Raw genomic sequence first — 26,441 nt, 5'->3', positions numbered from 1 at the left:
AACTTTTTGTATGGTGTTTTCAAAAAAACCCAGAATATATTAGTAGGTGGTTTTCAATTGCTACCATACTAATGATGTTTATTAAATTATATTTGCCAACTATATTTTTGCCATATTTGACTATAGCTACCTATTAAAAAGGTAGTAATTGTAAGGTGGTAAATAGTTGACGTTATATATATGCATGCAGTAGCGTAGCCAGCCTGTCGATTTGTCCTGCTATGATAATATTTGTGTATTACATTCATCTTTGTGTTTTAAATTCATGTTTGTTTTTACATTCAAGTTTGTATTTTGCAAAAAGTCCAATAAAACAAAGAATGTTCAACATAATATAACGAAGTTGAATTTTGACGGATGTATGACGCCATAGAATTGTGCGATGTATAACAATAATCGATTTTCTAATCTTAAATTCTGACATTTTTATTTTATTTTACGAGATACGCACTTTATATCCATTATTTTTAAGGTATATCCTGAACTGATTGCAATAAAAGCAGTCATATAGCGTTTGAGTACGAAACGACTAAAATCGGGGTACGAAACGACCAGGGATATGGGTACGAAATGACAAGAGTGCGAAACGATATGACACGGTACCCTAAAGACATGAATAATTTTAATATCTTGAAATTTACATAGCGAGACAAAATTGTCAGGCTGGCTACGCCACTGTATATGCATATATATATATATAGTTGTTATGAAAACGTTTAACAAAGTGCCTAATGGAAAACCAGAGCTTTATATAAATTGAGAATAACGACTCAAAACTTGTACTTAGCATCTTTAAGTACTACTATTAGTTTCGTACCACCGATGTGCCACTCATCAGATAATTTAGACGTTGTGTAACCTAAGGCTGGGCATTCATATTTTTAGTCACGCTCCCACTAGGCGCCGTATGCTTGAAAAAGTAATATTAGACGAACAAAATCGCATTTGAGGATTTTGCATTACGTAGCTGCGAAATGTGTAGTCAGTTGTATCTACAGGTTTCAATATACACCACACCCATGTTGTATAATTTATACTACATGCCTCAAGTTAGTTTTAAACCATGTATTTATTTTTAAATGAAAAGATTTGGGGACGACCTTGAATTTCACGATAGAGTTTCAACGCAATGCAAAATATAAATTATAGATAAAATAAAGGTATTAAGTAAGAATGTGTTATGAGCGCTCTGATTAATGATTATGAATTTATATGAATATTTCAATTATATTGAGGTTAACTTTGACATAAAATTCTGACAGATAGTTATTGCGTACTATAATGACTATTAATGCATTGTAATTGCGGCAAATAGAAACGGCTTGATCGCCTTTTTGGTAAAATTACACGATATTTACACGCTAGCCAACGAGCTGCATCTTGTTTTCTTGCTCTCCGCTGGCGCTGGGAGTTGTTTTTGAATCTTTTTGTCATGAGTTTCTCGCCGAATGCAACCTTGTTTGCACGACCTCTGTACGTTGATGTCGGGTATTTTTTCGCATCCGTGATCGCGTTTGGCTCCATTGGTAATATTTTGGTAATATTCACCGTGTGTCGGCAAAACTTGCTGAGAAAGAATCATTATTACGTGACGTTACATCTTGCCATATGCGATCTACTCAACTTGCTCGGTACTATCAGATACAACTACGAATTATCGACGGGAAGGCTACTGCTCGCTTCATATATGGCTTGTAAGCTGTCGGTGCTAATTCGAACTTTTTGCGTAGCGGGTGTACTTTTCATGGTTCTAATGTCGATTCTTCGCTATCGTGCTGTTTTTTATCCCCTGCGACCCACGGTGAGTCGATCGAAACTGCACTTCCTATCTGCGGCGATATACGTTTTTTCTGCTCTTTGTTATATCCCGATTGTGCTGGCTCGTAATTTTGAACAGCCTGATTCCTGTCCTGAGAATTGGACATCACATAGGCTGAAAGCAAGCTTCTATGTCCTTCTTTCATCCATCCAGTTCTTCATTCCAGCCACATTTCTTGGAGTGGTATATTGGAAAATTTGCAGTAAGCTCGTAAAACAGAGTAAAATGATCCATTCCATGAACGCGTCGTTGATAACCTTGGAAACCGAACGTTCGATCTTTCAAAGACTGGCTCATCATAGAAATGCGGGAGCGTTTGTAATAAGTTTCGCCATTTTTATTTGTTTTTTTGTGGCCGGCCTTCCACAGCAGATTGCTTTCACTTTATACACATTTGGGGCGGTGGAATTGACGGCTTATTACAAATGGATTTTTGTCCTTTACTATTTTGGAGTGTCGGCTGTTAACCCTTTGATGTATGGAGTTTTAGATAAAAAAATGCGTTCAAATTTTAAACTGTTTTGTAGAATAAAAAAATATTAACGTTTGTTAAATATTATAATAAAGAAAGAATGCTTACGAATATATCAAAATAAAAACAAATCGAACCTGCGTGGCAGCGTAAAATATTGCCTAAAATAAACAGCACTCTTCGATGTTTTTGTTAGGGAAGTTAAGCATATATATGCACCAACTCTCCTGACAAGGGCCCTTATAGTTGAGACGTTGAGAAGTGTTTTTATCTATATAAGGCAGTTGGTATACCGCATTTAATGAAAATTCTTATATGAAATTTCTATATTATTATGTAATATACAAATTAATATACCAATGTTATTAGTATAATTATACCGTGTATTTATAGAACATATTCTACGATGTTTTTTAATGTTACTGTGATGATAGATGTTTATTTGGTTAAGAGCAGAGATGAATGTATATGATAACAGAATGTCGTTATATAAGATCTTCTCAGAAATCAGAACATCTTAATTTCTGTCATAAATTTATGAAATTTAAAAATATCAACAATATCTTGCTTCGGCCAATATGTTTTCAGTTAATATTTTCGTTTAAAGTTCCATTCGTACCGCGATGCAAATTTGAATAGAGTATTAGGTTTAATCGATAGAAAATTTGCAACTGCAGATTTACTAACAGTGCAATGCGGACGGAAACAAACGAAACCCATGGCTAGGTGTTTAATTTTCTTAAACCTTTTCTTTTACGTATTGAAGTATGATATCTTAGTCATAGACGGAAAGATGAAAAGTACCAACTTCAGTTGTTTGAATTTTATGAGAAGAAGGCGCTAACAAACCATGTCCGTTTGTCTATATTCAATCATACAGTTTTACATCTTTGTGAGTCACACTTGTGATTTAGAGTAATATATAAGATGTAAGAAAAGATGTTGTTTTCTAGACTAAAACCCAAGATAGGCGCTTTTCAGCTGAAATTCAGTGAAAAAATAATTTTCGTGCATGTATACTTAGCGCCCAATATTTTACATTTTGTTAATAATACATAAGATGATTCATATAATTTAATACAAAACTAGCCTAGTAATTGAGTACATTTTCATTACCATGCACACAAACACCCAAAGTTCAGAGGAGTGTATTCTGTCATTTAGTGTCGTTAAAGCACAATTTTACACATGATTCATGAATCAAATTCTGTTAATTAGTTATTTCATTGTTCAAATTATAAGTTGCATTTCTGAAGAATTTGCTGTGAATCAGACAGTTGTTTGACAAACAATTACATAATTTCCATCCATATCTGCTTGAAAACCGCCATCTTGAATTTTTATGAAAAGTGCTACAAATGCATTTTATTTTCTTATTCTATACTTTATAATCACAATTGTTATCATCTGGCTCCTAAAACTAAAGGAATATGCGTAAATACATAATAGTTATTCGCGCTACACTCATTTATATACAGGTCTGCCACATTTCGTTGGGGGCCACTTTTTTCCCACCCCCTGTATGTAACCAAAGAGCTGCGTGGCAGCGTATTCTAATAACTTTGCATCAAATGTGGTGTAAGACAGGAACACGTCGACCTATATATACTAGGACTTTGTCAACCTCGTACCCAGGGTCTTCTTGGGCCTTTATTCGGAAAAAGGGGCGTAGCGTGCGTGGATGTTGGGTGCTACATCCCCATTTTGGCAAGGTGGTGGAGGTGGCTGTTAACCTTAATGTATGGAGTTTTAGATTATAAAAAGCGTTCAAAATGTATTGTAATCAATTGTATTATACAGCAAAAAAAAGCTTTAACCTTTGTTAAATATATTTAATAAAAGAAAAGAGGTGTTATAAACCAAAATAAAATTTACCCATATGATAAACAAGAAGCAGCGTGACAGTGTCTTCTATTAAATGTGATGTCTCAACTGCCTAAAAAGATTGACAAAAACAGTCGACTTTTGGTCTATATATAGGCATTTGTCAGGAAAATTCGTATGGGCATATATACTTATACGGCTCCTAACGAGGGCTTTGGCCTTTAGGTGAAACCCTTCATACGTGTCTTTGTCTTTTTTGAGCAGCTGCTGTATATATATATATATACGTCTTATATTTATTATTCATGTATTTGGCGTTTATTATATACCAGACTGTCATCCAGCTGCACGTATTTTCTTACTTTTCGTGAATTCTTTTTGCCATGAATGCGTCAATGAATACAACCTTGTTTGAACACCCTCTGTACTTTGACGTCGGATGGTATTTTTTCGCTTCCGTTATCATACTTGGCTCTCTAGGAAACATTTTGGTTATAATCACCGTTTGTCGACACAATTTGTTCAAGAACACACACTATTACTTGGTGTCACATCTTGCCGTATGCGATCTTTTGACTCTCCTCCACAGCAGCGAACACATCTACGAATATTTGACAGGAAAGACATTGATAACTTCATTTATAGCATGTAAGTTGTCGGTTCTTCTTTATACGTTTTTTGAGGCTGGTGTACTGTTTATGGTTTTAATGGCAATACTTCGCTATCGTGCTGTTTTTTATCCCCTTCGACCTGCAGTGAGTCGATTGAAATTACACTTAGTTTCTGCTGCAGTATATGTTATCTCTATTCTTTGTTACATCCCATTTTTGTTGGTTCTTGATTTTGGAGCAACTAAATGTTTTGAGAATTGGTCATCAGAAAGGCTGAAAACAAGCTACGATGTCTTTCTTTCATCCATCCAGTTCTTCATTCCAGCCGCATTTCTTGGAGTGACATATTGGAAAATTTGCAGTGAACTCGTGAAACAGAGTAAGAAAATCCAACGCATGAATGCATCAAATGCCTTGGAAACTGAACGTTCGTTGCTTCAAAGATTCGCTCATCATAGAAATGCTCGAACGTTTGTAATAAGTTTTGCTATATTCGTTTGTTTTTTCGTGACAGGATCTCCTCAGCAGATCTCTTTCCTTTTACACAGTTCTGGGGTATTCGATGTGACAAACTATCACGTTTGGTTTCTTGGCCTTTACTCCTTTGGAGTCTCAGCAATAAACCCTCTGTTGTATGGAGTTTTGGATACAAAATTGTGTTTACGATGTAAACTTTGATTAACTATTTAAGAGCTGCATAAATAGTTTAGGAATATAGATTTATTATTAATTTAGGAATATAGATGAATTATATAGATGCATAAATATATGTATATAGTTATTTAATGATCGAAGCCGTTCTAATGATTACTATAGCAAGCGGGTTTTCAGCGCAAAATAATACACATACACACGCGTTTTTTGTGGGAGAAGGGGTTTGGGGGAAGCACTCCTATAGGATGTAATTCTTTGTGGTCATTCTTTCATCCCAAAGACTCGTTCTTAAATGGCCTTTAAATCGTTGTCCTGGGGTTTATATTCTCCCCATTAGGACTCTGCAACTGCGCACCAGCGCATGATGTCATGTATGCGCACACGCTACATACCATGAAAGAGGTAGCTAGCCTCTAAGACATCAACCTGACCAACCGCACACGCTAGTTGGACAGTATACGATTCGACTGATCTATGATTACATAATGATTACAATAACTTAATGCTGAGTCTATGGGCTTGAACGTGACAATCAGGAGCGCTTCCTCCCAAGCCCGAACATTTCTTTTTATTTATACGATTACTAAAGCAACATTATGACATATATTAATTTTAGACTATATAAGTGAAGGAGTCACTATATCGTCGCGTTATTAACTCGTCTCTATAGATGACAGATAATGGTTGTAGACTGTCTATACTATAAGCGATATGTCAGCCAACACAGCACGAAGGAAAGTTAAGTTGAATGACGTTAGTCTCAAGCATGTTATGAGATCTGTAGCCTGATAAACTGTACTGAGGCAATAGACAAGAGACAGGTATAGTAACCGCCAACAGACGTTACGTGGCAAAGCCCCTGTTATGTTTGAGTGGTGGGAGGGTGGGAAAATTTATTTATTTTTTCTTTCGATTCCGATTTGACGTAAATAATGCCTTTTAATTTTGCGAACTGTGTCTTTGAGCAAAACGATTTGCCAAGTGAGAAGATTGAGCTTGTGCATGCTGCTTATGCGTGACCCTCTGAAATGTTATTGGTTGTTTTTTCGCGCCAAATGGAAAAGGAGTTTAATTGGTTGGATTGAGCAGGTGAAATGATGTTCGCGTGTGATGCCATATTGCATCTACTAATGCATTGGAGCGCCGGTTTGACGCATGTCTGACATGCCGCCCGCAAACATATGTTTTTTGCCAAAGCCGAAGACACACCTTGATATGAACGTTTCCTCATTAACTTTATTTTAATATTGATATACTAAAATAGCTTTAATGATCGAAGCCGTTCTAATGATTACTAGCAAGCGGGTTTTCAGCGCAAAATAATACACATACACACGCGTTTTTTGTGGGAGAAGGGGTTTGGGGGAAGCACTCCTATAGGATGTAATTCTTTGTGGTCATTCTTTCATCCCAAAGACTCGTTCTTAAATGGCCTTTAAATCGTTGTCCTGGGGTTTATATTCTCCCCATTAGGACTCTGCAACTGCGCACGCTACATACCATGAAAGAGGTAGCTAGCCTCTAAGACATCAACCTGACCAACCGCACACGCTAGTTGGACAGTATACGATTCGACTGATCTATGATTACAATAACTTAATGCTGAGTCTATGGGCTTGAACGTGACAATCAGGAGCGCTTCCTCCCACAATACACAGAATGTGTATCCCCATAGACGAAGGAGCCCTCCCCCCAAAATAGGAAATCAATATTTTGAAATATTGGCCAGTGTGGCTGATACGCTTGAGAGCGTTGAGGTAGGTGTTTGAATGTAACGTTCAAAACAATCAGAAGACCAGCGTCCTAACGTTTTGATCAGCCAAGCAGGCAGGTTAGCCGATGCTGCGGTCGTAGCAACGCCGATCCGAAAGCTATGACCAGCATATTCCGTGGCGTTGAGACCAACTTTCTGTAACAACGTTCGAGTCTGGGCAGTTAACGTTTTTTCGTGAGCGGTTTGCCTGATGCATGAATAAAGAGAGGGCCGGTGGTTTTTGGTCGCCGTACTAAATAGTGCTTCATGGCCGAAACGGGGCAAAGTGCGGTCCCTGTGGCCCCAACAGTTATCGTGTGACCTACGCGAAAGGGGTCTGTTTTGGATTCTTTAAGGTGAACTGTCATATAATTAGGCTGGGCCATTGCTGTACTTTGGGGAAATGCGATATTATCTTTCGTGAGGTGTATACTGGAGTTAAATTTCGAATTTGTTGTTAGCTCCCCCAAGCGGAGAAAGCCAAAAAATGCCAGAGTCATTACTGCCCAGATCATAACGGAATCATAGTTTGTAGTGTTAGGGACAGCAAGAAACGTGCGGAAGAGTTCTAAGTGATGAATGGTGATCGGTAAGCGAACTCGAACTTAATCCCCCTCTGATCGTTTTATACCCCGTAGTACTAGTTGCAGCCGCACCATTTTTTGCAAATTCAGAGTATGACCGTGGCGAACATGGAAGTGGCGGACGGCCGCCAAATATGTTTTGATCGATGTATACTTGATAGTTCTGGCCAAATATGCAACGTATTCTGTCAAAAGGGATTCATTGGCAGGGAGACAATCAGACAATGTTCGATCTTTTGTCGCCTAAACCAATTTACAAAGTGCTCAAAACTTTTTTCGCCTGCGCTGTAGGTCTGCTTAGTTGTTGTTGCAGCGGAAAGATTTATATAGCGTTGAATATCATCGTTTAGATTGCCAGCATTATTTCGGGGACCAAACATGGGTTGATATCCGCCTGCGGTGCCAGTTGACGGAATCGCTGAAGCTGAAAACGAGAAATGGAGTCTGCTATTTCGTTCCGTTTTCCACAAATGTGCGTTGCCCGAATGTACATATTATATCGCAGGGTAAGAAGAGTTAAGTGACGAAGCAGATCCATGACCCGAGGGATTTTGGAACGTTTGGTGTTAATCATGTTGACGACTGCCTCATTATTGCACTTAAATTTAATGCGTTGATCGCACAGTAGGGGCCCACAAATTTGACATGCAACGACGATAGCAAAAAGTTCTTGCCATGCAATGCTTATACCGGGAACTCCTAGTTGTTGGTGAGCATGCCATGTACCCTGGAACCATTTGGTCCCAAATATGCCGCCATACCCAAGTGTCCCAGAGGCATCAGTGTATAACACTAAGCTATCTGAATCCTGCCATTCGGAAGATAAAAAGAAATTAGCCCCGTTCCAATTTAATATAAAATCCTTCCACATTTCAAGATCTTGGAAGAAACCCTTACTGAGTTTAATGTGATGGTGTTGCTTTTTAACGTTGCGAGGATAGATAGATACTCGAAAGGAACATGACCAAGCGTTAGAAGAAGTACTTACACGTCTGCAAGATAGTAACCTGACTCTCAATCTACAAAAGTGCAAATTCCTCAAAAAGAATCTTGAATTCTTTGGGCTGGTATTCACAGAACAAGGTAGAATACCCTACAATACAAAACCACCAACAACAGTCGGTGAAGTGAGAAGTCTATTAGGAATGGCTAACTACAGCGCTAAGTTCATCAAAAACTACGCGACCATTACAGAGCCACTCAGAAAGTTGACCCAAAAAAACGCTCGTTTTACATGGACGACAACACACCAGAAAGCATATGAAGACCTAAAGAGTGCTCTGACTAACAGTCCAGTTATGAGCCATTTCGATACATCCAAAGAGACCTCAGTCCTGGTGGATGCAAGTCCCGTTGGTTTATCTGCCATATTGACGCAAAAGGATCCAAAAACAAACGAAGACAACACCATCGCTTATGCCAGCCGAGCATTATCCCCAGTAGAACAACGGTACTCACAAACCGAGAGGGAAGCCCTCGCGATCGTGTGGGGCATTGAACATTTTCACCTTTACCTGTTCGGTGCACCTTTCAACCTAATTACTGATCACAAGCCATTACAGTTGATCTACAACAATCCTCGGTCCAAACCTCCAGCTAGAATAGAACGTTGGTTTCTAAGACTTCAGCAATACCATTTCAATGTTATCTACAAACCAGGCAGTGTTAACCCAGCAGATTTCCTGTCACGACATCCGCAATCGAAGATACCAAAACACAATCTTGCTAAAGAATACATAAACTTCATCTCGACTAATGCCGCGCAAACCACAATTCCAATACAGGTTATCAAGGAACATACGGAAAAGGATCCGAGTCTCAAGGCAGTAAGAGAAGCAGTTGAGTCTGGTAACTGGGGCAGCAGTCATGTAAAACCATTCATAAACGTCAAAGATGAAATAACAGTGAACCATACAAATGGTGTAATCCTCCGTGGAACACGTATTATAATACCATCAACTCTACAAGTGAAGATAGTAAAACTTGCTCACAGCGATCATCAAGGACTTGTCAAAACAAAAGCCTTGTTACGTCAGTATGCCTGGTTCCCTAACATAGATAAAGCTGTCAAAGAAGAGATCGATACCTGCTTTCCGTGCCAAATTAATGGTCCAACCGATCCACCCCAGCCTTTACTAACTCCAGAAACGCCGGACGGTCCTTGGCAAACTGTATATACATGCAGATTTCTACGGCCCGCTTCCCACCGGACAGTATATCATAGTATTAATTGATAAATATTCAAGATACCCGGAGGCTGAAATCATCACAAGTACATCTGCTAAAGCACTTATACCAAAAACCGATGCTATCTTCGCGCGACATGGAATTCCACTGAAAATAAAAAGCAATCAAGACAGCCCGTTCAGAACATCGTAACTGGGTCCAAGAACTTTCGAGGTTCCTGTTAAGCTATCGCACCACACCCCATTGTTCTACCAACATACCGCCCGATCAACTTCTCTTTAATCGGCCTGTCAGAGGAGTCTTACCCATGTTGAACCCAAAAGCTAAAGTACTAAACAGACATAAAGAAGCCAAATCGAATGACTCCAATGCCAAAGACAAAGGGAGAGAATACGCAAACAAACGAAGGAGAGTGGCGCCGTCAGAGATACAAGTGGGAGACACAGTCATTCTTAGACAGAGAAGAAAAAAAATTTACAACCAAGTTTGAACCAACTCCTTACACGGTGCTTGAACGTAAAGGAGTTACAATAGTAGCTGAAAACCAAAGACATAAGGTGACAAGAAATGTATCGTTCTTTAAGAAGATACCAGACGCCGCAAAGGAATCCGAAGATGAAGATGATTGGAACGCACCGAGAGGAGATGCACTCATCGAACCAACGCCAGAACCAGTGGTGAGCAGGTCAACAAGGCAGCGTAGACAGAGAGAACTTTTTGGAAATGCAATAAACCCAAACTTGATAATTCATTAAACAAATGGAGAGATGTCTATATATATATATATATATAGACACGGACAGTAATAGCTAAATATAGACTTGATATTGAATAGGGGATTGATTGACATTAATTGAGAGAGATCTAGTTATGTAAGGGATATAGAAACATAGATAGAGAAAGCGTAAGAAACAAGCAATATTACATTGGCGTTGTGTTGTTCGACTACGTGCGGCTCGAGGCATGATAAATTTTTTTTTTTCGATTTGACGTAAATAATACCTTTTAATTTTGCGAACTGTGTCTTTGAGCAGAGCGATTTTTTCAGAAGATTGAGCTTGTGCATGCTGCTTATGCGTGACTCTCTGAAATGTTATTGGTTGTTTTTTTCGCGCCAAATGGAAAAGGAGTTTAATTGGTTGGATTGAGCAGGTCAAATGATGTTCGCGTGCGATGCCATATTGCATCTACTAATGCATTGGAGCGCCGGTTTGACGCATGTCTGACATGCCGCCCGCAAACATATGTTTTTTGCCAAAGCCGAAGACACACCTTGATATGAACGTTTCTTCATTAACTTTATTTTAATATTGATATACTAAAATAGCTTTAACATTGTTGAATATATTTAATAAAAGAAAAGAGGCGTTATAAACATATGAAAATAATATTTACCTATGATGAACAAGAAGCAGCGCGACGGTGTCTTCTATTAAATGTGGTGTCTAAATAAAATTGACAAAAACAGTCGACGTTTGGTCTAAATATAGGCATTTGTCAGGCAAATTCGTATCACATATATGCTTATATTCTCCTGACGATGGCCGGCTTTTAGATGGAAACCTTCGTACGTGTCTTTGTCTTGTTTGGGCAGCTGTCAACGAAGCTTATACGTTTGTATACTTACGCCCATACTTAGTGTATACACAAGAGTACTGAAGTGTATACTATATATATACGTCTTATATTTATTATTCATGTATTTGGCGTTTATTATATACCAGGCTGTCATCCAGCTGCACGTATTTTCTTACTTTTCGTGAATTCTTTTTGCCATGAATGCATCAATGAATACAACCTTGTTTGAACATCCTCCGTACTTTAATGGCGCATGGTATTTTTTGGCTTCCGTTGTCATACTCGGCTCTCTAGGAAACATTTTGGTTATAATCAACGTTTGTCGACACAATTTGTTCAAGAACAGACACTATTACTTGGTGTTACATCTTGCCGTATGCGATCTATTGACTCTCCTCCGCAACATTGAATACTTCTACGAGTATTTTACAGGAAAGACATTGATAACTTCATTTATAGCATGCAAGATGTCGTTTCTTCCTGATACCCTTTTATTGGCGGGTGTACTGTTCATGGTTTTAATGGCAATACTTCGCTATCGTGCTGTTTTTTACCCCCTTCGACCTGCAGTGAGTCGATTGAAGTTACACTTAGTTTCTGCTGCAATATATGTTATCTCTATTTTTTGTTACATCCCATTTTTGTTGGTTCTTGATTTTGAAGCAACTGAATGTTTTGTGAATTGGTCATCTGAATGGCTGAAAACAAGCTACGATGTCTTTCTTTCATCCGTCCAGTTCTTCATTCCAGCCGCATTTCTTGGAGTGACATATTGGAAAATTTGCAGTGAACTCATGAAACAGAGTAAGAAAATCCACGGCATGAATGCATCAAATACCTTGGAAACTGAACGTTCGTTGTTTCAAAGATTCGCTCATCATAGAAATGCTCGAACGTTTGTAATAAGTTTTGCTATATTCGTTTGTTTTTTCGTGGCAGGATCTCCTCAGGAGTTCTCTTTCCTTTTACACATATCTGGGGTATTCGATACGATAAACTATAACATTTGGTTTCTTGGCCTTTACTACTTAGGAGTCTCAGCAATAAACCCTCTGTTGTATGGAGTTTTGGATACAAAATTGTGTTTACGATGTAAACTTTGATTAACATTTGATTTTTTACTATTTAAGAGCATAGTTAAATCGTTTAGGATTATAGATTGATTGTTAATTTAGCAATATAGATAAATTATATAGATGCATAAATATATGTACATAGTTATATGTATAAAACTACCTGTATAATTACCTCTAAGACAAAATTGGGTATAGATGTAAGTCCTAGCTGCTTTTACTTTTTCAGTTAACATTAGCAAAATGTACAATGTTACAAAATTGGCGTTGAGAACTACACTAACAGTGCAATGTAGCCGGAAACAAACGAAACACATGGCTGCACTTCTTTAAAAATCGCATATCGATCGTTGGGTGTATATTTCGCTTAGACCTTTTTCACGTATTGAAGTAGGTATGTGATAAATTATATCATCAGCGGAAAGCCCTTTTGCGAAATTGAAAATATTGCTTTTACACACGGAGTGCATGAGGTCCCTTTCAATGTGTTTGCGCAGTTTTAAAGGTAATAAATTGTAGATATATCGCAAGATTTGTAGGTATAATTCGTTATTATATAGGTGGGTTTTGGGTACATTTTCATTACCACACAAACACTCAAAGTTCAGAGGACTGTATTCTGTCATTTAGTGTCGTTAAAGCACAATTTTACACATGATTCATGAATGAAATTCTGTTAATAAGTTAGTTCATTCAAATTTTGGTGGCATTTCTCAAGAATTTGCTGTGAATTAGACAGTTGTTTGACAAACAATTACATAATTTCCATGCATATCTGCTTGAAAACCGCCATCTTGAATTTTTATGAAAAGTGCAACGAAATGCATGCATTTTATTTTCTTAGTCTGTACTTTATAATCACAATTTTTATCATCTGGCTCCAAAAAATAAAGTAATATGCGTAAATATACATAATAGATATTCGCGCTACACTCATTTATAGTGATACAGGTCTGCCACATTTCGTTGGGGGCCACTTTTTTCCCACCCCCTGTATAACCAAAGACCTGCGTGGCAGCGTATTCTAATAACTTCGCATCAAATGTGGTGTAAGACAGGAACACGTCGACCTATATATACTAGGCCTAGCCTTTGTTAGGAAAAAGGGGCGTATAGCGTGCGTGGAGTGGGGAGATGTGGGGTGCTGCATCTCCATTTTGGCAAGGTGGTGGTGGAGGTGGCTGCAGGTTAACCCTTTGATGTATGGAGTTTTAGATTAAGAAAAGCGTTCAAAATGTATTGTAATCAATTGTATTATACAGCAAAAAAAAAAGCTTTAACCTTTGTTAAATATATTTAATAAAAGAAAAGAGGTGTTATAAACCAAAATAAAATTTACCTATATGATAAACAAGAAGCAGCGTGACAGTGTCTTCTATTAAATGTGATGTCTCAACTGCCTAAAATGATTGACAAAAACAGTCGACTTTTGGTCTATATATAGGCATTTGTCAGGAAAATTCGTATGGGCATATATACTTATACTCTCCTGACGAGGGCTGGCCTTTAGGTGAAACCCTTCATACGTGTCTTTGTCTTTTTTGGGCAGCTGTCAACGAAGCTTACGTTTGTATACTCACGTCCATACTTAGTGTACACAAGAGTACTAAAGTGTAAACTATATATATATATATATACGTTTTATATTTATTATTCATGTATATTTGGCGTTTATTATATACCAGACTGTTATCCAGCTGCACGTATTTTCTTATTTTTCGTGAATTATTTTTGCCATGAATGCGTCAATGAATACAACCTTGTTTGAACACCCTCTGTACGTTGACGTCGGATGGTATTTTTTTTTGCTTCCGTTATCATACTCGGCTCTCTAGGAAACATTTTGGTTATAATCAACGTTTGTCGACACAATTTGTTCAAGAACAGACACTATTACTTGGTGTTACATCTTGCAGTATGCGATCTTTTGACTCTCCTCCGCAACATTGAATACTTCTACGAGTATTTTACAGGAAAGACATTGATAACTTCATTTATAGCATGTAAGATGTCGTTTCTTCCTGATACCCTTTTATTGGCGGGTGTACTGTTCATGGTTTTAATGGTAATACTTCGCTATCGTGCTGTTTTTTACCCCCTTCGACCTGCAGTGAGTCGATTGAAATTGCACTTAGTTTCTGCTGCAGTATATGTTATCTCTATTCTTTGTTACATCCCATTTTTGTTGGTTCTTGATTTTGGAGCAACTGAATGTTTTGCATGTGAATTGGTCATCTGAATGGCTGAAAACAAGCTACGATGTCTTTCTTTCATCCGTCCAGTTCTTCATTCCAGCCGCATTTCTTGGAGTGACATATTGGAAAATTTGCAGTGAACTCATGAAACAGAGTAAGAAAATCCACGGCATGAATGCATCAAATGCCTTGGAAACTGAACGTTCGTTGTTTCAAAGATTCGCTCATCATAGAAATGCTCGAACGTTTGTAATAAGTTTTGCTATATTCGTTTGTTTTTTCGTGGCAGGATCTCCTCTGCATATCTCTTTCCTTTTACACAATTCTGGGGTATTAGATATTATAAACTATCACATTTGGTTTTCTGGCCTTTACTACTTTCGAGTCTCAGCAATAAACCCTCTGTTGTATGGAGTTTTAGATACAAAATTGTGTTTACGATGTAAACTTTGATTAACTAGTTAAGAGCGTAAATATAGTTTAGGAATATATATATATATATATATATATATATATAGATTTATTATTAATTTAGGAATATAGATTAATTATATAGATGCATAAATATATGTATATAGTTATATGTATAAAACTACCTGTATAATTACTTCTACGACAATATTGGTATAGATGTAAGTCCTAGCTGCTTTTACTTTTTCAGTTAACATTAGCAAAATGTACAATGTTACAAAATTGGCGTTGAGAACTATACTATATAGAGATTACTTCATGGTAGGCGAGTACGTACGATTTTTATGCACGAGTTGTGAAGGGTCAACCATGAAGTAAATTGTTTATTAAATGTGTGTAGAGATCAATTTGACAACGACACGCTTTTAATATACAAAAACACAGCGAGCAACAAAATCGAAACTTTATGCATCAAAACATATTTATTACCGTTCAGTTTCTTTTTAATTTTGTTCAATAGAAGTTATAGATATTCTTTCCGAAAGATTTGAGAATGTGCTGAATGTAAAAATATCTTGAATATAAGAAATATTTTTTGAATCTCACTCCTATATTTCCACGCCATCTTGAAAAAAAATGTAAACAAATTGCCGCCAAAATGACATACGACAATTTTTCACGTGTGAAGAATATCGTACGTCCAATCAAAAGCCGTGTATGGCATTTTTCACACGTGAAAAACATCGTACGTCCAATCAAATTGCATGAAATTAATCTACACAGCGAAATACGTCTTATTTAATTGCTATTCATGTATTTGGCGTTTGCTTTGCATGTATTAGGTTGTCTGCCAGCTGCACCAGTTTTCTTACTTTTTGTTTGGAGTACTTGACTTTGGCAATGAATACGTCTACGAATTCAACCTTTCCAGAAGTCCCTCCATCCGTTGTTTGGTATTTTATCGATTTCGTTATCACATTTGGTTCTATTGGAAACATTTTGGTAATATTCACCGTTTGTCGACAAAATTTGCTCCAGAACAGACACTATTACTTGGTGTTTCAACTCGCCATTTGTGATCTTTTGACTTTGCTGGGTGCTATCGGACGCCTTGGATATTTGACAGTAAAGCCACTAACGACCTCGTTTGTCGCCTGTAAACTGTGGTTTCTTCTTCAAACGTTTTTTCTCGCGGGTGTACTGTTCATGGTTTTAACAGGAATGCTTCGCTATCGTGCTGTCTTTTACCCTCTACGACCTGCTGTGAGTCGATTGAAACTGCACTTTGTTTCTGCTGCCGCATATGTAATCTCTTTTCTTTGTTACATTCCTTTCTTTTTGGCTCTTGAATTCCAAGCGCCTCATTTCTGCACTGAAAATTGGTCATCTGAATCGCTGAAAACAAGCTACGATGTCTTTCTTCCAGCCGTCCAGTTCTTCATTCCAGTCGCATTTCTTGGAGTGACATATTGGAGAATTTGCAGTGAACTCGTGAAACAGAGTAGGAAAATCCAACGCATGAATGCATCAAATTCCTTGGAAACTGAACGTTCGTTGATACAACGATTGTCTCATCATAGAAATGCACGCACGTTTGTAATAAGTTTTGCGATATTCGTTTGTTTTTTGGTGGCAGGGTTTCCTCAGCAGATTGCTTACATTTTAATTACATTTGGAATAGTCGATTTGAATAACTCGAGCTATTATTGGTTTTTTGTCCTTTACTACTTTGGAGTCTCAGCATTAAACCCTTTGTTGTATGGTGTTTTGGATACTAAATTTCGGTCACGATGTAAACTTTGATTAACTCTTTGAGAACATAAACAGTTTAGGAAGATTTATCCAATATATACAATATCCGTCTTTTCAAAAGTATATATATGCATGATTGTTCACTTAACATGTATAACTAAAAAATTTTTGTCATAAGTAAATTGTAAATACTGAATTATTTGTAAAAATGTAAAAATTATATATTATATATTATAAAATTATAAAATATATAATTGTAGATACGTTCCAATATAATCAGGGAGCAGCGTGGCAGCGTCTTCAAATAACAACTGCCTAAAATATAGGCCTACACAAAAACACTTCTCGACGTTTTGACCTGAGGGCCTTCGATCGTCAGGAGAGTTAGTAAGAAGAGTTAGTAAGCCATACTAACTCTCCTGACGAAGGTCCTCAGCTTATGGCCACACTGGTCGTTTACTTATATGTTATATCTTATAATCATTTAAGATGGAGAAGGAAAGAGTTGCGGCTGGAGATGTCCCGCTTGCCAATTCGTGGAACGTAATGTCCCAAATGCGTACAGATGTTTTTGTGGTAAGTTAAAGATGTTTGTATAGATGTCGAGTGTTAGGCGATTTAATTAACAATATATGAGAAACAAGACTTGCTGAACCAGAAATCGGCTCTTGACACATGTAAGCGCCTTTGCATGGACTTCGAATTCAAGCCGTCGTTTCTTTGACTCCATGCATATAGCGCTTGATATAAATTATATATAGAGACAATATATTTGTATTTGCGATGTAAAGGTCAACAAAAATGACTCCAATTTGAAAGCTTTTTCATTGCTTAACGTCGCAATTAGCTATATTGTATATAGTCGTTGTGCTGTTGTAATAATATATTGTATTATTTAACTGATGAGTGTAGCTTAACGCTTGTCATGCGAAACAGTTCTGTGGTAGTGGCACAATTTCCTAGCTGTTGTGTTTTTTTGTGTCGAATGCTATCGTTGCAAACGTGCCGGACAACATTTCCAATAAATAAAGTGACTTTCTACTAACTTCCCCACGAGGGTCCGAATGTGAATACGTATAACTTGATTTTCATATGTAGGAAAAGTTGAAGAGCCAAAATGGTATCCTCAAGATGGAATCACGCCTCACAGTAAGCAGGGCCGTAGCTATATAGACCGCTCCATTGGGGGGACGGGTGCATATATTCATGTATTCATATTCATTTATAGGCTGTGGAGAGCTTTGTTTAAAGAAACGAATTGCAAAAGATTGTGCCCACCCATGTAACCAGTATGTTAATACAATAATATAATATTATTTTTATGTATGTCGTTGGATATATCGTGCAGTGCGATAATTGAAATATTAACATGAACGCAAAGTCATTAAGCGTATATCATATCCTGCATGCTGTCTACGCAAACTACAATTGGTAGTTCAACAACTTAGCTTTTCCGAAAGAAGTAACAATGCGTTCTTGGTTTGTTTTTAAGCGACAAGTATACATCGCGAAAAAACAGTAAAATATACAAATAATAAATAATGTACCATTGTAATTTTTGTTCACAATCAAAATGAAATAGTAAACACTAAACATTTCCTACTATATTTTTCCTACGAATATAGTTATAAGCCCTGCAATTATATATGCGAAATTACTAGGCTATATATTCATTTTAAATTTATAGGTTGTGCCATCCAGGCCCTTGTCCAAGTTGCCCTGTTATGATAACAAAAGACTGCTCCTGTGGAAAAACAACGTATCCCTTTTTGCGTGTGTCGCACATTGTAGGAAAAAAGGTCCATGCATGCACTGTCTATCTTAAGAGCAAGTTAAAGGGTTTGATACCTTTCACACGTAGAAATAGAAACATAGACAATATTTATGTTGTCTTTCGAACATCAGAATTTGATGATTGATTGCTCCATTTTTTATTGAGCATTTGTTAAAAGATTCTGAATTAAATGTGGCTGACTGAAGAGGGATGTAGTTTCCTTTTTAAACGTGGAAAAAGTTCGAACGATGCATTATGGTTTATTCAGTGAAAGATGGTTTATTCAGTGACGCAAGCGACTTTTAGCTTGACGTCGCTATTCAATTATTTTGCTAGAAATAAGCTACGGGAAATTAATCCATGCTGCCAGGGCTTTGAAATAATCGTACAAACGTTTTAATTGTGCTATAAACCTCCGATGTCTGGCTGAAATTGCAGTTAAAGCTTTAAACAGCTTTCACGTTGCAGCTGCTTTCATGTCATCGAAAGCCTTAAAAATACCCCATTTAAAGGCGTCGTAAGAATGACAACGCTGTCATGGGACCACAAATTATGCATAATTATATACCTATCGTCTCGCGTGTGGAGCCTCTTTGTTTTCCAAACACGTCGTCGAATTGGCCGCGTGGTGAATCATAAGGCCTGCTTTTCATATGTCGTAATTCATCGGCGATGTCATTGGTGCATAAAATCTTTGTATATATCGAAGAAATTTTTTTACTTCATTGATCACTGACAATAGATCGTAGAACATGAATAAACCATTTCAGACCATATTATTTGAAAAACAGGTTAATTTGCATACCAGCTGCAAGAAAAATTTGCATACTATTTGCATACAATATGAAAACCAGGCTTTAGCTCTCTATTTAGGATCTGTTGTGTACCTTAATCGCTTAAATAGTACCTCAGTACGATGCGGTAACGCTTCTGATTTGACATGCTCGTTGACATGTGGAAAGACCCTCAACTGTGGGGTTCATCATTGTGAGGAGAAATGCCATGCAGGTATAATACAGGGTGTCCCAAAAAAAACGCAACCACTTAGATATGCAAGAATATTAATATTGTTCTGGTTTGCACCATAGTTCAGCTAAAATGACTTTTAGCATTGTAAATGAAGGATTAAGAGCCATTTTCAATTCCCAGAGGTGCTTATCTATTGCGCTTTAGAGCTGTATTAATGCTCTGCATATTTAAGTGGCTGCTTTTTTTTGGGGACCCCCTGTATAATAGTGAATGTATAATTACATTAATAATCAAAGGCTGAAAACCCTATAGCTCGGTATATTTGCTTGTCTGTAACAGCATTTGCTATATAACAGTTAGTCTGTAATAATATTCTATGTATTTAATTGTGTCTATATATAGGTACTTGCGAGCCATGTGTTGCGTTGCAAGAGCAGAGTAAGTACATGTACTTAGTGTGCTTAACATATAGAAACATGCTAATGAGACAATATATAAAATACTGTATTCAAATTTCCCTTTTTGAGAACTTAAAGAGTAATTATATGTCTTGTTCTCTTGGATTCAATTAATGCTAGTTCATGAGTGAAATAGTCGATGAAATGTTTTGACCATATTACAGTTCTTTAAAGTCTTTTTTGTTTGATATTAAAAGGTTGTTACTGTGGTCAAAATAAGACTGAAGCTGTCTGTGGCACTAGTAAGTACTGAAAGACAATATGAAATGTCGTTGGATAGGTTGAATAATGGAGTACGGCTATTTCATTCTTGTTGAACTAGTGGCGTGGGAAAATAGTAGGAGGACTGAAATTTCGTGTGAATGCGCTTCCGAAATGGGCGTCTTCGGCTCCACGCCATTAATTACATCATTCTTATATATAGATGTTGTACTTGGATTAGTAACCCTTTTTTTCTAATACTTTCAATGTATAGTTACTTCACGAAAGCGCCAGTAAAATAAACCTTTGAAAATATATTGAAACGACTGCATTCGCGTGATAGAAAACCATATATAGACTAATTGGAACTCGAAGTACTTTAAAGTTGTACACATCTAACGTTACAGGTTTCCCCACTTACATTGATGGTAAAGCTGGATATTTTTCATGCGGTGGTGTTTGTTCCAAGTATGTCATACTACTGCTATGTTCTTTTTTCCTCCTTTAATATTTTACATAAAGTTACTTTACATAAAGGCATAGTTACCATTCATTGGTCCATGTGTGAAGTAAACTGCTTGCCCTCACATTAATTCTTCCTGTCGTAACAAAATTTTTAGAAAGCTTGACTGTGGAAATCATCAATGTGAGAAAATATGCCATGTGGATAACTGTCCTGGTTGTGAACTTAAACCTGGTGTTGTCGTTTTTTGTCCCTGTGGTAAAATGAGGACCGCTGAATTGTTGAATGGAAAAGAAAGAATTTCTTGTCTGGATTCAATTCCTACGTGTGGAAGCACGTGCGATCGTTTTCTGCCATGCGCAAAATATAATGGTATGTGGTGGCCATTGAGCATATTAATCCCAGTTATTATCAGCGATTTGTCGGTGAATGGATGTTTTTTTCCTAAAAAACGGTTTTATTTTCGTGCAATTTCACCTGTTCGTTGTTTTGGATCATCGTTAGGAAGAAAAACAAAATCGTAAAAAAAAGTAGAGGCAGACCTCACTTCTTTACTTAGACCGATTTCTTATTTAAAAAGAATGCATGCTTTTGTTGCGTGTGTTTGATAAATATTTTGCTGGATATGGTCTATTGTAAATCGTTTACACTACATCGCTTGTAGATTTGACGAAAGGAGTTTCCGAACATCGCTGTAAAAAGTCATGTCATCATGGTGATTGTTCTTCATGTGATGGCGACTCCATTGTTAAATGCCGCTGTCGAGCAACGTCGAAGGTATTAAACTTTCTGTTGTGACCTATCCGTTCGCTTTGTCCGTTCGCAACTTTGCATATATAGCATATATCTGACGTTTTGTTTATTTCTTAGAAAACGAAATGTAGTGAATTGAATTTATCAGGTAATTTGACTATAAATATTTCCATAACATAGTTAATCTAGCCTAAATCTAAATTTAGCGAGGGAAGCCAAAAGGCTAATTTGGTTTTGGGTTATCTATTTATCTACACTATTATATAGAATTGTTATATTTCACGGCACAGCACAGTACAATATATATATATATATATATATATATATATATATATATATATATATATATATATATATATATATATATATATATATATATATATATATGTTTAAAAATTTGTAATCCAGGCATATTTGTTTATCAATGAATGTTCTCCGGATTTAAAATTGTTTTTTATTGAGCTTTCGATTCGGTACTTCGAGTCTTCTTCAGAATATCTAAATTATTTACATGTGTATAGCTTTATATATTTAAGTTTCGCGCTGTTCTTTAAGACTCTGTATACGTTGAGAGCGTCTGATTGGTTGTTTTGAAGTTGATCTGATATGATTGGTAGTTGAGGGATGCGTTGTCATGGTTGACTGCATTTCGTTGTCAGGGATGGTCGCTGTGGAATGATTAGATTGTTGTGTATCAGATGCGGGTGGATTTAAGTTATTATTAGTTATTAAATCCACCCGCATCTGATACACAACAATCTAATCATTCCACAGCGACCATCCCTGACAACGAAATGCAGTCAACCATGACAACGCATCCCTCAACTACCAATCATATCAGATCAACTTCAAAACAACCAATCAGACGCTCTCAACGTATACAGAGTCTTAAAGAACAGTGCGAAACTTAAATATATATAGCTATACACATGTAAATAATTTAGATATTCTGAAGAAGACTCGAAGTACCGAGTCGAAAGCTCAATAAAAAACAATTTTAAATCCGGAGAACATTCATTGATAAACAAATATATATATATATATATATATATATATATATATATATATATATATATATATATATATATATATATATATATATATATATATATATATATATATATATTAATATTTATCCAATATTACTGAAGATGAGCCGTTCATGTGTGAAAGAAAATGTAACAAGAAGTTTGACTGCGGTCGTCACAGATGTAGTCAAAAATGTTGTCCGGTAATTTAAATTGCAATGATTTTTGTGGTACTTTTTAAAGAAGTAGCGTTTTGATATATGGCTTCTCGATGTCTTTTCAGGGCACAGAACACAACTGTACGTTAATTTGTGGAAAGAAATTAAAATGTGGGAAACATAAATGTATGGAACCTTGTCACGCAGGAACCTGTCCACCCTGTTTAATGGCAGGTACCGTAATCCTTAAATTGAAAATATGACTTTTTTAAAACATTTTATGATCAGACCGGTTAACTGAAAAACTTGCTGTAGATGCAGACTGGCTATAGACTTTTTTAAGCGCTTTAGTAGTTGCAAGTGCATCAAAACACAAAAACTGACTGTGTTAAAAACAATGTGTAGCACCATGCAATTACTTTAGCCCACTCCTCATTGATAGTAAAGGCACAAGGAACGATGAAAATGATGAAGGTCACGTTCTTCCTGTATAGGTTTTGATGAGGTTTTCTGTCCCTGTGGAGCGACAGTTCAAGAGCCACCCATCCCGTGTGGTAAACTTCCTCCAGTTTGCCACAGACCTTGTTCCAGAATGCATCCGTGTGAACACGAAGGTAAAACACTTATAGAGGTTAAAGGCATGCGTTTATATAGCTATCAAAATAAGAAATATATTATTACGATTGTTGTGAAGCAGTAATTTGTAAAACTTTGTAGTTCACAAAGAAATGTATCATGAAATTATAATGTCACAGTTTTTTTATAGAATACAAGATAAATTGTATTTACGTTTCATGGCTTCGTTTGTCTATCCATTAAGAATATTAAGAATACGAGTACGACGTCTGTTCTCAGATGTTTTTTTGTTGAATTTGTCTAGTGCAACACAATTGCCATTATGAAGAACAGTGTCCTCCGTGTACTGTGTTGGTTTCTAAATTGTGCATGGGTGAACATAAGGTACTAAATCGTGCGTTCCTCCAAGTCACAACAATTTTAAAAAGTTTCGCATATGTAGCATGTTGCTTATGCTAGCTTCTATTTTTTTTTAAGCAAAGACACAACATCCCATGTCACATTGAATCAGTTTCTTGCGGTGAACAATGTGGAAAACCTCTTCAGTGTGGAAAACACAATTGCCTCAAAGGATGCCATAGGGTGAGTATAGATCAAAATTATAAAATCAATTAACGCTTTTTCGAAGGACGAGTGTCAAGGAGTTTTAGAGGTAATAAGGCTTTTGCATTGAACTGCTTACAAGAAAGACGATGCATTTAATTTCTCATTTGATTTTAGGTGCAGTATTTAAATGTTCCATTCACCCACCCCTGTGTTATCACTGGTACTACCATTGGACTCCTATATTGGATTATCACGCTATGTATTCTTTTATATTTCATGTTTTAGCCGCCATGTTTGAAGGAAGATGAGAATTGTAAGCAGCCTTGTGTTCTAGCGCGACAGAGTTGTGGGCATCTCTGCGGGGCGCCGTGCCATGAGGGAGAGTGTCCGAACATCCCTTGTAAAAGCAAGGTAAAGCGCTTGTTATATTACATTGCGCGTTGTGTTGTACTGTTTTTGCATTTTGTTTGGTTTCATGACCTTTCTTAACCGAACTGTCTACTAAATTGACGCGTGTATAGTTTATCTGCCATAAACAAAACTATAATCTATAATATATATGAGGTTATATACCCTGGGTAACTGATGCTGAGCCACCCTTTATCTACACGAATAGCAATATAGGAAAATACACTCCGTAGCTTAGTGGCGAGAGCAGAGCACTGAGGTCCAATTCTGCAGGAGGACATTAGTTTTTGCACCGTTCGCCGTTTGTTCCTGTGTGCGTTTCTGTGCCTTCGTTTTCCAACTTACCATTTGCTATCAACCGCGTTTTCTTTGCATATATAGGTTCGCATATTTTGTCCTTGCGGTCGAAAATCAGAAGATGGTGTTTGTCTCAAAGGTGGTGACAAAATGGACGCTGCTAAAGCTTATCAAAGGTACACATGACCAAAGTCCATAAAAATAGAAAGAAAAAGCAGTTCGCGAGTGCAAGAATTGGGATGTTACTCTGATCACTGCATGTGGTGGAGCTTTGTGTCGTGTGAGAATTACACATTTAGTCGCAAAACGAGAGAAAGTATTAAAAAAGCCTCAATTAAGGCAAAGGTTGCATGAATTACGAATGGTTGCGATGTGCATTCAGGTAAAACCGAAAAAAATACCAGGCGCTAGTCAAACTGGATTGCGGCGATGCCATTAGTTTGATAAATGCATACTAAATGCATTATTCAATAGTTTTAAAAGTATCGGTTGTGACAGGTATAACAACCCGTGATGCTATTCCTAAATTATTTCACAGGACCGAGGATAATTTGAATACGTAATTGTAGACTTAAGGTTAGATTAAATTTAGAGTATGATATTTCAGCCCAAATTAGCTTGGATTAGATTTTTGCCTTTCACGACAGCTTGGTTACGCTATAACGAACCTCCAGCGTCGAGATCCGATTTTTAACTTTTTTATATAAGCAACTATAATCTTTTGATATTTGGTAGTAGTCGTCAGTCACGTTGAATTCGTTGTTTCCTTTTGCAATTTCTGCAGGTTCACCACAAAGAATTTGGCTGAAAAGATTAAGGGTATGCAAGGAGGACAATCTGTGGATATCAGTGGCCTAATGAATTTAGACGAGAGAAAATCGCAGTAAGTTATAGAGTTTTGAAAATTTGAATATCTTAATCTGTATATTTAGGTCTTGTAGCGTTCAATATATTTATATATTGATCACTTTGGCCTAAAGTATGTAATATCGTAATGTTTCGATCTATTTTTAAATTTTTCTCATTTTAGATTAGACTGCGACAGTGAATGTGCTCGGCTGCAACGTAACAGGTATATAGAATTTTTAAATTTTAATCTTACGTGTCACCAGTAGCGTAGCCAGGCGCCTGACGATTTGTCCCGCTATGCTAATATTTTAGTGTTCACTGGTTGTGAAAACAATGAATTTCTAAAAAAATGAATAATTATAATAACTGGAAATTTACATAGAGGGACAAAATCCTCATGCAGGCTGGCTAATTGCATGGTCAATAAATTGGTATTTATGTAGGGCATGCAGTTGCAGCTATACATGTGTGATATCCAACTATAGGTCTGCATGTGCGGTATATGGCTTAGGAATTCCATTGAGAATTTTGAACCCTATACACTATTACAGTGTTCAAACACTGATAAAAGGTTTCATTTTTTTTTTCTAAAACAGACTTTTTATCTATAAAAGTCGACATTTCGCGGGAATATATTTTGCGTACATATGTCTGTAAAAGTTTAAGATCTTGATTCAGTGCAATGATGCACCGGAAAACTTTTTCTAAAACTTCACTTCAAAGTACAAATTAGACATTACGTAGTGGAAAGGTTTTCGTTTCATGCATTTACATCTGAAGGTGGATGCTTTCCGTCACGATTTAGGATTCAACTACCGTGTTTAAACACTAGTTTTCCATCTTTGTTCCCAGGGCACTTGCAGAAGCTCTTGGTATTTCACGTCCCGAAACTCCAGAAATCGTCCAATATCCTCACTTCTTGGAAGAACATGGAAGGTATTAGTGTTATTCTTTACAATGTGATTTGCCGTTGAACACGACTGCTGTATTTTGCCGAGTTTTTTGCTGAGTAGCAATATTCGCCTCAAGCCTAGCCGCTTTTACGATA

The 26,441-nt window shown here is 36.8% G+C and overlaps 1 protein-coding gene across 1 annotated transcript in view; it reads left to right on the top strand.

Annotated features, from left to right (window-relative positions):
• The window catches only part of LOC114527828 (transcriptional repressor NF-X1-like), a 31,399-nt gene that overhangs the window by 1,546 nt on the left and 3,412 nt on the right, over positions 1–26,441 (top strand). Inside the window, exons 2-22 of the mRNA XM_028549528.1 lie at positions 17,403–17,489; positions 18,012–18,062; positions 18,142–18,202; positions 18,601–18,672; positions 19,592–19,695; positions 20,059–20,094; positions 20,312–20,356; positions 20,723–20,783; positions 20,936–21,150; positions 21,443–21,555; positions 21,649–21,679; positions 22,683–22,762; positions 22,843–22,951; positions 23,212–23,331; positions 23,598–23,677; positions 23,771–23,875; positions 24,125–24,250; positions 24,629–24,720; positions 25,329–25,427; positions 25,575–25,616; positions 26,246–26,329. Coding sequence (XP_028405329.1) covers positions 17,403–17,489; positions 18,012–18,062; positions 18,142–18,202; positions 18,601–18,672; positions 19,592–19,695; positions 20,059–20,094; positions 20,312–20,356; positions 20,723–20,783; positions 20,936–21,150; positions 21,443–21,555; positions 21,649–21,679; positions 22,683–22,762; positions 22,843–22,951; positions 23,212–23,331; positions 23,598–23,677; positions 23,771–23,875; positions 24,125–24,250; positions 24,629–24,720; positions 25,329–25,427; positions 25,575–25,616; positions 26,246–26,329 — 1,813 coding nt within the window. The remainder of the gene's footprint in view (positions 1–17,402; positions 17,490–18,011; positions 18,063–18,141; positions 18,203–18,600; positions 18,673–19,591; positions 19,696–20,058; positions 20,095–20,311; positions 20,357–20,722; positions 20,784–20,935; positions 21,151–21,442; positions 21,556–21,648; positions 21,680–22,682; positions 22,763–22,842; positions 22,952–23,211; positions 23,332–23,597; positions 23,678–23,770; positions 23,876–24,124; positions 24,251–24,628; positions 24,721–25,328; positions 25,428–25,574; positions 25,617–26,245; positions 26,330–26,441) is intronic.

Source organism: Dendronephthya gigantea, unplaced genomic scaffold (assembly GCF_004324835.1).
Source record: "Dendronephthya gigantea isolate DGI-Jeju-01 unplaced genomic scaffold, DenGig_1.0 000047F, whole genome shotgun sequence".
In the NCBI taxonomy this organism is placed as follows: Eukaryota; Metazoa; Cnidaria; class Anthozoa; order Malacalcyonacea; family Nephtheidae; genus Dendronephthya; species Dendronephthya gigantea.
Note: the sequence above shows the minus strand (reverse complement) of the source record. Positions and strands in the feature narration are given on the sequence as shown.